Raw genomic sequence first — 15,452 nt, 5'->3', positions numbered from 1 at the left:
AGGGGTGATCTTATTAAGATCCCGAGGGGACTTGACAGGGTGGATGCTGAGAGGATGTTTCCACTTGTGGGAGAGATTAGGACTAGGGGGGCACAGTTTAAAAATAAGAGGTCTCCCATTTAAGACAGAGGTGAGACTTTTTCTCTCAAGAGGGTCATGAGTCAAAGTGGACTAGTTCACATTTTCCCACATTATACTCCAAGGTAAAAGCAAAATCCCGGGGATGCTGGAAATCTGAAATAAAAAACAGAAAATGCCAGAAAAACTCAGCAGGCCTGGCAACATCTGTGGAGAGAGAAACAGAGTTAACGTTCTGAGTCCATATGACTCCTCGAAACATTAACTCTGTTTCTCTCTCCACGGATGCTGCCAGACCTGCTGGGCTTTTCCAGCATTTTCTGCTTTTTATACTCCAAGGTAAACCTTCTGAATACTAACTGGAATGATGCCCCTACTTTTAGGGAGTGCCCAGAACTAGAGGAGGCTGATATAAATTCAAATAAGGAATTCAGGAGAAACTTCTTTGCCCAGAGAGCGGTTGAAGGTGGAACTTTGCCACTCCAAAGTTGAAGTGAATTGAAGTGCATTGTTACCTTCAGGGGAAGCTAGGCAGGAACATGAGGGAGAGAGAAAAAGAAGGATATGCTAATAGGGTTTGATGAAGAGGGGTAGCAGGAGGTTTATGGGGAACTCAGAGCTGTTAGAATGAATGAACTGTTTCTGTGCAATAATTGCATCCAATTCTACTTAATACTAAAACTCGTAGATCCTCATTTTCTACCCAGAGGGTGCTAGGGGGATCTGAAAAGGTGGTAGAGACAGACTCTCTCACCACATTTAAAAATTATTTGGACATCTACTTGAAGGGCCGTGACCTGTAGGGCTACAGACCTTGTGCAGCAAAGTGGGATGAGGCTGGGTAGCTCTTTGTCGAGTGGCACGGACATGATGGGCTGAATGGCCTCCTTCATGTGTCATAGATTTTCTGATTTCTATGATTTTGCCATTGATTATTTAGACAGAATGCATGAAGCAGTTTCAGCTGCCTCTCTTTCCTATTTACAGCACCACCCTGGCGCCAAATTAACCCTATTTCCCCCTTTGTTTTCCGTCCAACTCTCTATTCATACTGCTACCTTTCCTCATATCACATGCCTGAAATTTTGTGCCAAGTCTTCTGTGAGACACTTTATCAAAGTTGCTGAAAAGCTGGATAAACTACTTCTACACGATCAGCCAGTGGAATTTAAATTCAATTAATAAATTTGGAATATAAAAGTTTCCCTCAGTAATGGTGACCATGAAACTAAGGTTGTTTGTTGTTTAAAACCCACTAATGTCCTTTAGGGAAGGAAATCTGCTGTCCTTACCTGGTCTGGCCTACATGTGACTCCAGACCCTCAGCAATGTGGTTGACTCTTAGCTGCCCTCTGAAATGGCCTAGCAAGCCACTCAGTTCAAGGGCAATTAGGGGAACAAATGCCGGCCTTGCCATTGACAGCCACATCCCATCAAAGAATAAAGAAAGAAAAATAAAGAACTCCTTATGCTGGGTGGTTGTCTTGGATTTCCCCAAGTATCTCAAACTCTTCACTATTTCAGCCTCAAGTTATGAATCCCAGGAGTTTGCCTACAACTGACATTAGACTGACTGGTCTCTCCTTATCTAAATTATTCTTCTCCCCTTAATTAAACAGTCATGGCCACTGTCCACTCCCGCCCCCCACCCCCCCCACCCCCCCAGCATTATTCGCAATCTGCAGAACTGGATTACTACGGTCATAATCCATGCTAAGAGTCTCCCCTCCAACTTCCTTCAACTGCCTGGGATTCACAGTGACTTTTCCATTTTGAGCTCGGCTGATTTCTTCTGGGGATTTTGGATAGACAAACCTTAACAATTTTTCCTCATTCTCCTCCAGAACAGCTATAATCTCACTTCCCACATCATTTGCTTCATAACCCCACCTTCAATAATTCTCCTATTCCTCCCCGAGCAGTCCCTCTTTGTTTTGACCCAGCAGTTGGTAAAAGCTGAGTTATTTAAAAATCCCAGAGGGAAACTTTAAACAACTGTCATAACCTATATTTTTAAGTGGTGTGTATGAGATGCAACTCTAAATTCAGGAATCAGACCACCAGTTCTCGAGAGGTTTTTATGTTAAACTAAATGAAACATTTTATTAAGTTACAACACATTAAACACATACACATGGCTACAAATTACTATGATCATAACTTTTAACAAATTCCCAAACTAATCTCCATTAAGGCAATAGCAACCCACAGACTTAACCAGACACCAGGCAAAGCATTTTCACCTTACAAATTCAAAATGAGGTTCCTTTCACTTTGGTTCCTGTGGAGTCAGTTATAGGCTTACAGCTGCCTTGATCTTACATTGCCTCTGCCCTGCACACACACAATTGCTGTCTGTTATTCCCAACGCAGCTCATTGAACGTAAATTCTAACTGTATCACCAGCCCCTTTTAACTCCACCTCTTTTAACAATAAAACCCTTTTCATAGTAACAATTTTATTAGTAATATAAATATATTGCTTGGTCCCTGCTAGCTAGGTGCCAGATTTCACCCCACTTCTTGAATGCTCAATTCAACAAAATGCAAATGCACTCTAGATCTTTTACATCTCAAAACTAGTATACATCAAAGCACCCAGTCTAGCTGGCTTTAATCCAATTAAGACACACCCACAGACTAAAAGAAAAATAATTTCCAATAATGTTAATAGCTCCATGACACTCTTCAATTATCCTTTTACTTCCTGTATTCTCCTTCAGATTGGTCACTCACTTCCCTTCTACGTTAACTTGCCTGCTCCTGTGAAGTGGCATCTGCTGGAAAAAGCATTATAAAAACTCTTCAACCCCTCTGCGATTAGTGCTCCCAGATTCTCCTTGAATGTGAGTAGGATGAGGATGAGGATGAGGTTGAAGAGGATGAGGATGAAGAGGATGAGGAGGAGGAGTGGGGGAGGAGAAAGAAGAGAAGGAGGAGGAGATGTTCATTTTCATTAAATGTTTATTTATTTAAAACCAACTTCCATCACAGCCACGGGGTCCAACTTGGGGTAAAGTTTTACAATCCATAATTTTTCCAAGTAAAATACAAATATACAAAAAAGATAGATGAAGCAAATTAAAATAATGTATTGATTATTAGATTATGATTTTTACCTTATCAGGATCAAAATTTAACAATCATTAGAGTTCATTCATTGTGCGGGTGAGATGTGGCATGGGACTATTCTTAAATGTTACTGTTTTACATCTTAATTCAGTTAGTTGTTCTGCGTCCTGTAGCTGGTAGCCACCTGTGGACAGCAAGTGCTGGAGTTTGGAGTTTGACAGCTATCGCGCAAAAGAACAGTAGAATTAATCATGTCTATTCTCAGTTGACACCAGAACGCAAACATGTAAAGCTTTTGTGAGGGAGGTGAAGACTCGATGGGCCGAAGGGCCTCTTCTGCACTGTGTGATTCTGTGAATTCTGTGAGGAGCCTCAAATGCCGACATATGTGCCTTGGTCCAGGATGTTGTCCTTCTATAGTAACAACTTGTATTTCTATAGCACCTTTCATGTTGCAAAATGTCCCAAAGTGCTTCATAAAGGCATTATCAAACAAGCTTTAATACCGAGCCACGTAAATGTTTGCATTTATATAGTGCCTCCCATGATTTCATGATGCCCCAAAGCACATTGCAGCTAATGAAGTACTTTTGAAGTGTAGTCATTGCTGTAAGGTAGGCAGCAGCCAATTTGCACACAGCAAGTATTAGGGTAGGTGACCAAAAGCTCGGTCAAAAAGGTATGTTTTAAGGAGGAACATAATGGAGGACAGAGGTTTAGGGAGGGAATTCCAGAGCTGACGTTGCCTAATTATTTTTTATTCATTCATGGGATGTGAGCATCTTACTAACCATCCTTAATTGCCCTTCAGAAGTTGATGATGAGCTCCCCCTTCTTGAATACAACTGAGAGTCACTCTAGGTCATTTCAGAAGAAAGTTCAAAGCCAACCATATTGCCGTGCGTCTGGAGTCACGAACAGGCCAGACTGGGTAAGGACAGCAGGTTTCCTCCCCTTAAGGGCATCTGGTAGCTTCATGATCACTATTACTGACATTAGATTTAGTTAATCACTGAATTTAAATCCCCCAGCTGCCATGGTGGGGTTTGAACTCATGTCTCTGGATCAACTCAGTCCTGGCCTCTGGATTACCAGCCCAGCAACATTACCGTTATGCTGCCATAACCCTACCGGCACTTGCAGCATGTGACAGGGAGATAGGTATTACAGACAGGCACATCTCACTAGAAATTACAGCCTTCATGAAAAGATTTAACTTGAAAGCATTGAATCGAGACTGCCAAGACCACGTTAGATGCCCTATGAAGACCTTCTACTGGAGGTCTTGTGGTGCAGTGGATAGCATCCCTACCTCTGGGCCAAGGGGAGCTCTGGGTTCAAGTCCCACTCCAGGGCTTGGTGGCCCTGGAAGGTACAACATGCAGCCAAAAAGATTGACTGTCAACCTGCAAATCATTCTAACACATGCCAATGACTTGACTTGTGGTAAGAGTGGGAGAGACTCCTGCTCAGCCAAGTGTTAGAAAGAATGTTGGAACCTTGACCATCACCATCCACAGCCCCAGACCGCAACATGCATGTAAATGTGCATGTTTCTGCTGCGTCCCCATGGGTGAACTATATCACTCCACCTTCAAATGTAAAGGCAGTGGGTCTACTGCTCTGCAGCAATTGTTTGCACAACTGAATAGCTCAATGAAGCAACAAGAGTCAACCATAGAGAGTTTGTCTGCAATCATGTGTAAGCGAGACTGGGTGGGGTTGACAGGACTACTTCACTGATGGGTGCCCCCAGCCCTCTCAGGAAGATGTAAAAGTTCCTGGGACACTCTTTTGAAGAAAAGCAGGAGAGCTCTCTCTGGTATCCTGCCCAATATTTATCCCTGAACCAACATCATTAAGATTACCTAGTGGTCATCAAATTGTTTGTTGTGGGAGCTTGCTGTGCACAAAATTGGCCACCACATGTCCTACATTACAACAGTGAATACACCTCAAAAGTGCATCATTGACTGTGAAGTGCTTTGTGATGGGGACGCGAAAAGTGCTGGATAAATGCACGTACCTAGGCCCAGCCATTTTCAGCTGCTTCATCAATGACCTTCCTTCCATCATAAGGTCAGAAGTGGGGATGTTCGCTGATGATTGTACAATGTTCAGCACCATTTGCATCTCCTCAGATACTGAAGCAGTCCATGTCCAACTGCAGCAAGGCCTGGACAATATCCAGGCTTGGGCTGACAAGTGGCAAGTAACATTTGCGCCGCACAAGTGCCAGGCAATGACCATCTCCAACAAGAGAGAATCAAACCATTGCCCGTTAATGTTCAATGGCATTACCATCACTGAATCCCCCACTATCAACATCCTGGGGGTTACCATTGACCAGGAACTGAACTGGACTAGCCACATAAATACTGCGGCTACAAGGGCAGGTCAGAGGTTAGGAATCGTGCGACGAGTAACTCACCTCCTGACTCCCCAAAGCCTGACCATCTACAAGTCACAAGTCAGGAGTGTGATGGAATACTCTCCACCTGCCTGGATGAGTGCAACTCCCACAAGACTCAAGAAGCTGGACACCGTACAGGACAAAGCAGCCCGCTTGATTGGCACCACATCCACAAACATTCACTCCCTCCATCACCAATACACAGTAACAGCAGTGTGCACCATCTACAAGATGCTCTGCAGGATTCACCAAGCCTCCTTAGACAGCACCTTTCAAACCCACGACCACTACCATCTAGAAGGACAAGGGCAGCAGATACATGGGAACACCACCACCTGAAAGTTCCCCTCCAAGCCACTCACCATCCTGACTTGGAAATATATCGGCCATTCCTTCACTGTCGCTGGGTCAAAATCTTGGATCTCCCTCCCAAACAGCACAGCGAACATCCCCACTTCTGATCTTATGATGGGACAGCAGTGGTTCAAGAAGGCAGCTCACCACCACCATCTGAAGGGCAATTAGGTATGGGCAATAAATGCTGGCCTAGCCAGCGACACCCACATCCCATAAATGAACTTTAAAAAGCTTCCTTTCTTTAGTGAACCCATTGGGTTTTGCAGCAAGCCAGTAGCTTCTGTGGCTCTTTCCAACCGTACTAAATCCATGGCATTCAATGTCATAATTAGCCCTACCCATTCCTTTACTGTATGAGTAGCCACTGTACTTTCTACTGTTTAACTTTGTTAAACATAAAGATTATATTCCCAATTCTAAATACCAGAAGAGTTGGACTGTAAAACCAAGAAAATATTTGCTGAAGAACTGTTTGAATTTAATAGTCGTGATCCAGTGATGTGTTCTGTCTTAAAATGTATTTTGGTTCTCTGTTATTGTAATAAAGGATTAAATAAACAGCAGACGCTTTCTGAGCAGTCAGTCTGGGGACTAAAGATTGGTCTGATCCAGCACACGCTGGCTTTGCACCAGAACAAATGGATGTTGGATGACTGGACTTGAACCAAAGGAACTGAGAAGCATCGAATTTTAAAATGGGCTTTTAAAATGCTTGCTTCTTTGGAAAGTGGTCAAAGTGTACTATTGTCACTGATTCAGTGTTCAGTGGGGTGGAGCATAAGGTCTGAGTTGTGGAATATGATGTCCCAATCACTGGCAAAACATTTCAGAAAACCTTATCGGAATAAAAGCAGAATTTCACTTAAATCAATCAACCTAAACCTGCAAGTTTAAAAATACAGTAAATGACAACACCCAGGGCAGAACTTTATGCCGGTGGGATTTTATGGTCCCACCGAAATCAATGGACTTTTGAACAGCTCGCTGTATTTTACAGCCCTACCCCCACCACAACAGGGCCGTAAAGTTCCACCCCCAGTCTCCGAACTATAGGTAAAAATACCACATAAGGAAAGTGAATTTGACGGACTTGATCACCATACATGGTTGGAGATTTGACCAATTTTCTTGTTTAAACTTAATTTGTAGCTCCCTCACTTCTTGGGTCAGAGGTTGTAGGTTCAGGTCTAACTCCAGATAATTGAGCATGAAAATCTAGGCTGACACTCCAGTGCAGTACTGAGGGAGTGCAGCACTGTCAGAGGCGCTGCCTTTCAAATCAGATGTTAAACCAAAATCCATTCTACTCTCAAGTAAACGTTAAAGTCCCCATGGCACTATTTTGAAGAGCACGGGAGCTCTCGGTATCCTGGCCAATGTTTATATCTCAATCAACATCACAAAAATAGATTATCTGGTCACTATCATATTCTTGCTTTTGAGAGCTTGTGCACAGATTGGCTGCCATGTCTCCTACACTACAACATTTCAAAAGGATTTTATTGCTGTAAAGTGCTTCAGGACATCCTGAGGTAGCAAAAGGCACTATAAAAGTTATTTTTATCTTTTCAAAAGGAACTGAAAGCTTTCACAAATTTCTGTGCAAATCCACTCCCCCACAAGTGACTGACCCATGGAAAAGGTACCAGATTCAATTCCCAATCTTTGCAGAGTCAGCTGACTCCAAGGTAGATTGACTGGTTGAGGTGTAACAATCTGCCTTAATGCCCCTAGAATAGGGAGAGGTGCCCTTTCATGAACGGATAGATTACTTGTACTCAGTTTATAGACATGCATATGAAGAATACGCACTTGCTAAATTACCTACACCCATAGGCAAAAGCAGAGGCAAAACAGAAGGAAAAGGATTTAGTTCACATCAATGAATCACAGAATCACAGTGCAGAAGAGGCCCTTCGGCCCTTCGAGTCTGCACCGACATGTGAGAAACACCTGACCTACCTACCTAATCCCATTTACCAGCACTTGGCCCATAGCCTTGAATGTTATGACGTGCCAAGTGCTCATCCAGGTACTTTTTAAAGGATGTGAAGCAACCCGCCTCCACCACCCTCCCAGGCAGTGCATTCCAGACTGTCACCACCCTCTGAGTAAAAAAAGTTTTCCTCACACCCCCCCTAAACCTCCTGCCCCTCACCTTGAACTTATGCCCCCTTGTGACTGTCCCTTCAACTAAGGGGAACAGCTGCTCCCTATCCACCCTGTCCATGCCCCTCATAACCTTGTACACCTCGATCAGGTCACCCCTCAGTCTTCTCTGCTCCAACGAAAACAACCCAAGTCTATCCAACCTCTCTTCATAACTTAAATGTTTCATCCCAGGCAACATCCTGGTGAATCTCCTCTGCACCCCCTCCAGTGCAATCACATCCTTCCTATAATGTGGATACCAGAACTGCACACAGTACTCCAGCTGTGGCCTCACCAAGGTTCTATACAACTCCAACGTGACCTCCCTACTTTTGTAATCTATGCCTTGATTGATAAAGGCAAGTGTCCCATATGCCTTTTTCACCACCCCACTAACATGCCCCTCTGCCTTCAGAGATCTGATGGCTACTATATTTATTAAATATAGTTATTGGGTGTTTTTAACTTGCAAGCCACAAATCTGTTCATATACATTTGGTCAGTAGTAAGTGATCAGCTTGTATGGTCAAAGATGGCTTCCTATAATAAAAATGTTGTCCAATCGCAACTCCCCAAAAATAAGCACACTGAATTACCAACATTTTGTGCCTCTTAAGACTCCATCTTCCACAGGCACCTATCCCTGCAATCTCATCTTTCAGGCCAGAAGAACCTACTGCGAAAGTAGCCCAGCCTGGAATTCGAACCTGAGTATTTCCAGCTTTATTAATACGTAACAAATAATATCCCCTCCATCAGGAACATCACGCTGTTTCACCTCAGGTTGGTTTTGTGTTCAGCTCAAACTGATGGATAAAATTCGTCTTTGTCTACTGCAGTAAGGGCCCCTAATGAAATAGTTTGAGAGATCAAACCAATTTCTAATTGAATTGAATTTACTTAATAGTTCTAAATGAAGTAATAATGGACAGGACTGGTATTGGGAGTGAAAATTGTCACACCGGTGCCTAAGGTTAAGCCAAGTTACAAAGAGAAAGTATGAGAAGAGATGGGCAGCTGATGTAACAGGGAATCCAAGTCTTCTATGGTCATGTAAATAGTAAAAAGGTGGTAAGAGGAGGGGAGGGGCCAATTAGGGACCAAAAAGGAGACCAATGCATGGAGGCAGAGGATGTAGCTGAGATATTACATGAGTACTTTGCATTTGTCTTTATCAAGGAAGAGGATTTTGCCAAAGTCATAATGAAAGAGGAGGTAGTTAAGATACCGTATGGGCTAAAGATTGATAAAGTGGAGGTATTAGAAAGGCTGGATGTACTTAAAGTTGATAAGTCACCAGAACCAGATGAAACACATCCAAGGATACTGTAAGGGTGGAAATTTATGAAGTACTGGCCATAAACTTCCAATCTTCCTTAGGTACAGGCTTTGTGCCAGAGGACTAGAAAATTGCAAAGCTTACAACCTCGTTAAGCAAAAAAGGGTGCAAGGATAAACTCAGCAACTACAAGCCAGTCAGTTTAACCTCTATTGTGGGAAAGTTTCTAGAAATGGTAATCCGGGACAAAATTAAGTCACTTGGACAAGTGCAACTTAAGGAATGCCAGCACAGATTTGTTAAAGGTGAATTATGTTTAACTTGATTGAGGTTTTTGATAAAGTGACAGTTGATGTGAGTAATGCAGTTGATGTGGTTTATATGAACTTCCAAGAAACTTTTGATAAAGTGCCACTTAACAGGCTTGCCAGCAAGCTTGAAGCCCACAGAATAGAGGAGATGGTGGCAGCATGGATACGAAGTTAGATGATGACAAAAACATAATGGTGAACGGTTGTTTTACGGACTAGAAGTTGGTATACAGTGGGGCTCCCTAAGGGTCAGTACTAGGACAAAGGTGGCTTTTATCCCATTCAGTTTAAGCTGAACTTAAAGTCAAATGCCCGAGGTTAATTACATTACATATTCTCCATGGAGGGGGTTTTAATCATATCCCAAAACCTAAAAATACTTGGGTTCAGATTCTAGGCTTGATTACTTTTGCAGTAGATTCTTCCAGCCTGGAAGATGAATTTTGCCACATTTATGAGATTGGAGGGCTCTGGAAATGGAATTTTAAGAGACACAAATGTTGGGTTGGGAGTGGGCGGGTGTAATTTGGGAAAGTGCTATTGAGCAACATTTTTACTGTCCACTGATTTTCTGAATATATATTAACTTAAACTTGGATGTACAGGGCACAATTTCAAATTTTACAGATAAGGCAAAACTAGGAAATATTGTGAACTGTGAGGAGTTCAAAAGGTCATGGACAGGCTGGTGGAATGGACAGCAACACAAAGAAGTATGAAGCACAAAGCAACACTTGCACTTGTGCAGCACTTTCACAACACTGGGCATCTCAAAAGTGCTTTAGAACCAATGAAGTTGTAATGTAGGAAACAACGCAGCCAATATGCACTCAGCAAACTCCCACAAACAGCAATGCCATAATCATCAGTCGTTTATTTGGTGTGGTGTTGATTGAGGGATAAACATTGACCAGGACACCAGGGATAATTCTGCTGCTCTTCTTCAAAATAATGCCATGGGAATTTTTGCATCCACCCGAGCTGGCAGATGGGGGCCTCAGTTTAACATCTCACCTGAAAATACTCGCTTAGTACTGCAGTGGAATGACAGCCCTTGAATGAGACTTGAGACCAGAATGTAGTGATTCAGAGGCAAGAATGCTATCAGCTTACTCACAACTGACACTGAAGTGATACATTTTCATGGGAAGAACAAAAGGCAATATACAGTATAATGCTAACGGGACCTGGAGGCAAATGTGCACAATTCATTGAAAGCGGCAGGACAGGTTGAGAAAGTGGTTAAGAAGGCATATGGGGTCCTCAGCTTTATAAATCGAGGTGTAAACTGCAAGTAAGGGAGCAATGACGACCCTTTATAAGACGCTGATTTGGCTTTACATGGAGTATTCTGGGCACTGCACTTTAGGAATGAAAGTTTTAGAGAGGGCGCAAAAAAAGATTTACAAGAATGGTTCCAGGGACAATATCTTTAGTTAAATGGATACATTGGAGAAGCTGGAGTTGCTCTCCTTAGAGGGGCTGAGGAGGGAATTGATTGAGGTGTTCAAAATCACAAAGGCTCTAGGCAGTAGAGGGAAGCTGTTCCCCATGGTGGAAGCATCGAGAATCAAGGGCACATTGTCAAAAGAATCAAAAGCAAGAGTAGCAAAATCTTTTTAACCCAGTGAGTGTCTTTCAAAAGGGAATTGGATAAGCACTTAATGGGAAATAAAAAGTGTAGGGCTATGAAAAAAGGGTGGGGCAGTGGGACTAGTTAAGTTTTAAATAATTGCCATTAGAAGCAGAGAGGAAGTGGGAAGTTTTTTTAATGCAGTAAGTTATGATCTGGAATAGAGATGTGGAGAGGGAGAGATGTTAGGTGGAAAAGTTTAGGAAGGGAATTCCAGAGTTCAGGAATTAGGCAGCCTAGAGGCACTGCTGTGATTAGTATAGAATGGGTGAGGGTAGCAGGAAACCCAAATTGACAAGACTCAAACTGCCCCAGTTTCAAACAAGGATTTGAAGCTCCATTTGAAAGCAGGGTTCGATAATAAATAAGATTGGAAATCTTTAGGCTGTAATATCTTATCAGTACAAGGAAAAGCATCAGTCCTGAAGTTGCTTTTTTTTTTAAAGAACAGGTTTGGCAATTGTGTCACAGTTCACTGGTTATTGTGTTCACTACCTGTGCAGCACAGAACTGAGTGGTCTGCCTTATATAAAGGAATGCTCTCTATTTTTTCCATCCTCTTGATCTCAAAAAGATTAACGGTCATCAACCTGAAATATTAATTGTTTTTCCCTCTCAACTCTCACTCCCCCCGATACTCCACGAACTCATTATTTCCAGCATCTGCAATATTTTGCATGCGCTAAGAATAATGTTGTCATTCAGGACTACTGTGCTTCCCTGCATCATCTATTAAATCGTGCCAGATTTAGTCTAGCCTGAAACTTCCCAACACAACCCGAACTAAATTCAATGTTCAATTTTTTTCATCTCAGAAAGTAACTTCCGTAGCAAATTTCCCCGGTGCATAACTTATTTTTGGCCTTCAATAGGCCAATGTTTCATTTGGTCTGCAATGATAATCAGAGCTTGACTTCTTTACATACATAACCAGCTCAATGTGGAAGATTGATACCATTAATTTCCAGGGGAGTTGAGATTACATACACTTTTTGCTCCAGTTGGAAAACTTATTGGAAACAAAAGCAGAATTTAAAAATCAGCAAAAAACCAATAAATAAGACAAGTCTCTCTCATTTTTTTTCCAGAAATCAGCCTCACTTCCCATCTTCACACTACGGTCCTTCATTTTCCCTTTCCGGATCAAATAATCACTCTTCCTCTTGTAATGTATTTCACCAACACCATTATCTGTTGGCTGAAAAAGTTTTACCCAATGTCACTGCTCAGTGCTGACAACCTTAGTCTTCGTGCTATTTGAACTCTCCACCAGTGAACAATTTGGCAAAATCATTGTATCAAATACAATTCTTCATCGGTCCATCTTGGAGTTGGCTTCTTGGTTAGTGACTAATATATAGGGCTATTAATTGAATATAGTGTGTGTAATTTTGGTAATATTTGCTCAATGAAAGTTGAAATAGTCTATTGCAAAGCATTACAAATACTGAACTTTTAATTTTTGTACAATGAATTATCCAATTTGAGCGATTCACAATATATTTGAAATGAAAAATATAAATTATAACAAAGCATTCATTCTCACTCAGTTTAAAATGTTGAAGCTGGGGTTAATTATATACATATATACACACCCACCCAAACATCAATCTGAATTGAAACCTACAATGACCAGAGTTAAACAAGAGCCACATCTTGTGTTTGCAACTCATTTTCCCAGGCGAAATTACATGAAATCTAGTAAATTAAAGCAATAAACACAAACTTTAAGGGCATTTTTAATTAAAATTTTTGCAAAGGCAAAATACTTTTAAGTAACTTAAAATAGATCTTAGTACAACAAAATACTAAGTTCTCTAATTGTCTTACAAGCAGGGCCTTAAACGAAGGTGACTATTTTATTAAGAACCTTGATTTAAATGGTACAAGATGAATTATACAAACATAATAAATAGATTTCCCTCTTACACGTATGTACAACACCAGGTGACTAAGTAGCTGTGGGTAATAGAAAACAGATCAGCAAATGAAAATTGTTTTTTTTTCTTCCAAATTGCCATGTGGTTTTAGTTTTAATTTTACAAAAGCAAAACTTGTAAATGGTTGGCTTTGTATTTCTTTTTCTTTTAAAAGGCGCTCAATTTTTTCCTCAAATTTCACCGCTCCATGTGCAAACTTTGCCATTTCTTTCCCCTCATTCTTGATAATCATTTCACTAATCGCATAATACTGTCTCGTTGAAAACGTAGCTAAACGTGATGTCACTCTCGTCATTTTAAAAAGGCAAATTTCCCTCAACTTGTTGTTTTAAATTCCAGTCTTTCACAAGATTAGAAAACCATTACATGAAACCGATGGGGATAGGAAAAGGAAAAAAAAAAAATCCCAAAACAGGCATGATGATTTCTATCAAAACCTAATATAATGGTCTGTTACACTCAAAAGTAAAAATCGTCAATTAAAATTAGACGAGCACTGATCTACAGTATAGTGTGATGTGCCACATAGGTGAAACGGAGAAAAATTTAAACTATAAAAAATGTCTGCAAAAGGAACACTTGATAGAAGCACTATATATAAGAGCACAGTTTGGTATGTTCAGCCTCTGGGATCCGGCTGATTTTCAAAATTATCACAGGTATGGTGTGAAGACAAGAGTTTCGAAGAGTCCGTCTCAACTATATTGCATACCGTAATAAAATCACAGCATAAAAAAGGTAAACGGAATATGTGTCTAGGTTATCAAACCGTTTGCAATTCAGAGTCATCTATCAACTTTGTTTTACTTTTATTTTAAAATATAAGAGCCATTGTTACACCTTAAGAATGTGTTGGTCCTGGGTCAGGAAGTTATTCAATCGCTACACAAACGTGAAGAGACTTGAATTTACAAGGTCTTTCTTCCCCAGCTATAAACCTCCCCTATAAAAGAACCTTTTTTTTTTAAAACTTTTATTTATTTCAGTTTCTATGCAGTTCAAATTACAGCACTTAGCACAAAGCACAGTGACTGGGTCCTCTAAACACTTTCTCCTTAGAAGAGTCTTGCTTGATGTTTTGTAAACTCGCTAGTTCTGTAGATGGTAATTCATCAATCAGCAAGCAGTGACTGTATTATGGTATGACTGATAGTTAAGCATATTGTTTTCTTTCTCTCTCTGTAAAATGTTAGCCATTTCAGTGGCAAGGCTTTTCCCCACATAACGTAGTGTTGTACAACTCAGTAGCTTGGGTTCCAGTAGTTCTGTATTCTTTTCAGTTGCAGGCTTCGCACTTCAGTTTAAGCGCACATTAGTCCAGTCTGATGAGCCTGTCCTTTCTCAAGAGGATCTCAATTCTTACCACTCTGCATCTCCAATGGCTTTGGAAAACACATAATCTCTCCCATTCAGGTTCATGATCCCATCCTTCAGGTGGAACTTCCACTTATTCTTACTCCGGTGGATCTAAACATACAACAAACACCATTAAGGCAGATGAACAGTGCTGCTAAGGTAATATATACACTGCTTTGCTCTTCCAATTGTCTCGCCTTCCGAAGGTGCTGACTGATGCTGGTTGAGTGACAACAGCTCGCTCCCCTGTAGTTCCTACCACTGACAAAGGCTAGGAAAACAATGCTGTGTGAACAGCATCGCCCCCAAGTTACATGCATTCCTTACATGGGACTTACACTGACTGTTGCTTCAACCTTCCTGGATCAATATTCTGGAATTTCCTACACAGCATTATTGTGAAAGCATCACTACCACCCACAGCACAACCATCACCAGGACTGCAGCTGTGCAATGAGAAAGCTCGCCCCGCCTTCTCAGAATAACTAACAGTAGGCAGCAAATGTGCTTTGCCATCATCACCCACATTCTGAATTCAGTTGGCAGCTCTCAAAATCCTCCCCATTTTCCCCTTTCGTTAAATGTTCATCTGATATGTAATAAATGGCAGCAGAAAGTTCTGATATTAGAAGGCTGGGATCAATGATCTTTGCTTGTCCTTGGACTTTTCCATATGTCTGTGTATGAACCTAAACATTGAATATCAGGGAGCTATTAATCTATGGATGGAATCACATCCAAGCCACTCCTGTCATCAGGAGAGAGTGACACAAGCAGCATCATCTGCTGGAAAGTAGGGAGGTGTCAGCTGTGGCTCAGTTCATAGCACCCTCGCCTTTGAATCAGAGGGTTGTGGGTTCAT

The 15,452-nt window shown here is 41.4% G+C and overlaps 1 protein-coding gene across 2 annotated transcripts in view; it reads right to left on the bottom strand.

The window, feature by feature from the left end:
- Nucleotides 1–12,732: 12,732 nt before the first annotated feature.
- The window catches only part of gtf2a1 (general transcription factor IIA, 1), a 55,319-nt gene continuing 52,599 nt past the window's right edge, over nucleotides 12,733–15,452 (bottom strand). For both annotated transcript variants that reach the window (XM_078562061.1, XM_078562062.1), the window contains exon 10: nucleotides 12,733–14,701. In XM_078562061.1, coding sequence (XP_078418187.1) covers nucleotides 14,594–14,701 — 108 coding nt within the window. In that variant the 3' untranslated portion in view covers nucleotides 12,733–14,593. The remainder of the gene's footprint in view (nucleotides 14,702–15,452) is intronic.

Source organism: Cetorhinus maximus, chromosome 18 (assembly GCF_964194155.1).
Source record: "Cetorhinus maximus chromosome 18, sCetMax3.hap1.1, whole genome shotgun sequence".
NCBI lineage: Eukaryota > Metazoa > Chordata > Chondrichthyes > Lamniformes > Cetorhinidae > Cetorhinus > Cetorhinus maximus.
Note: the sequence above shows the minus strand (reverse complement) of the source record. Positions and strands in the feature narration are given on the sequence as shown.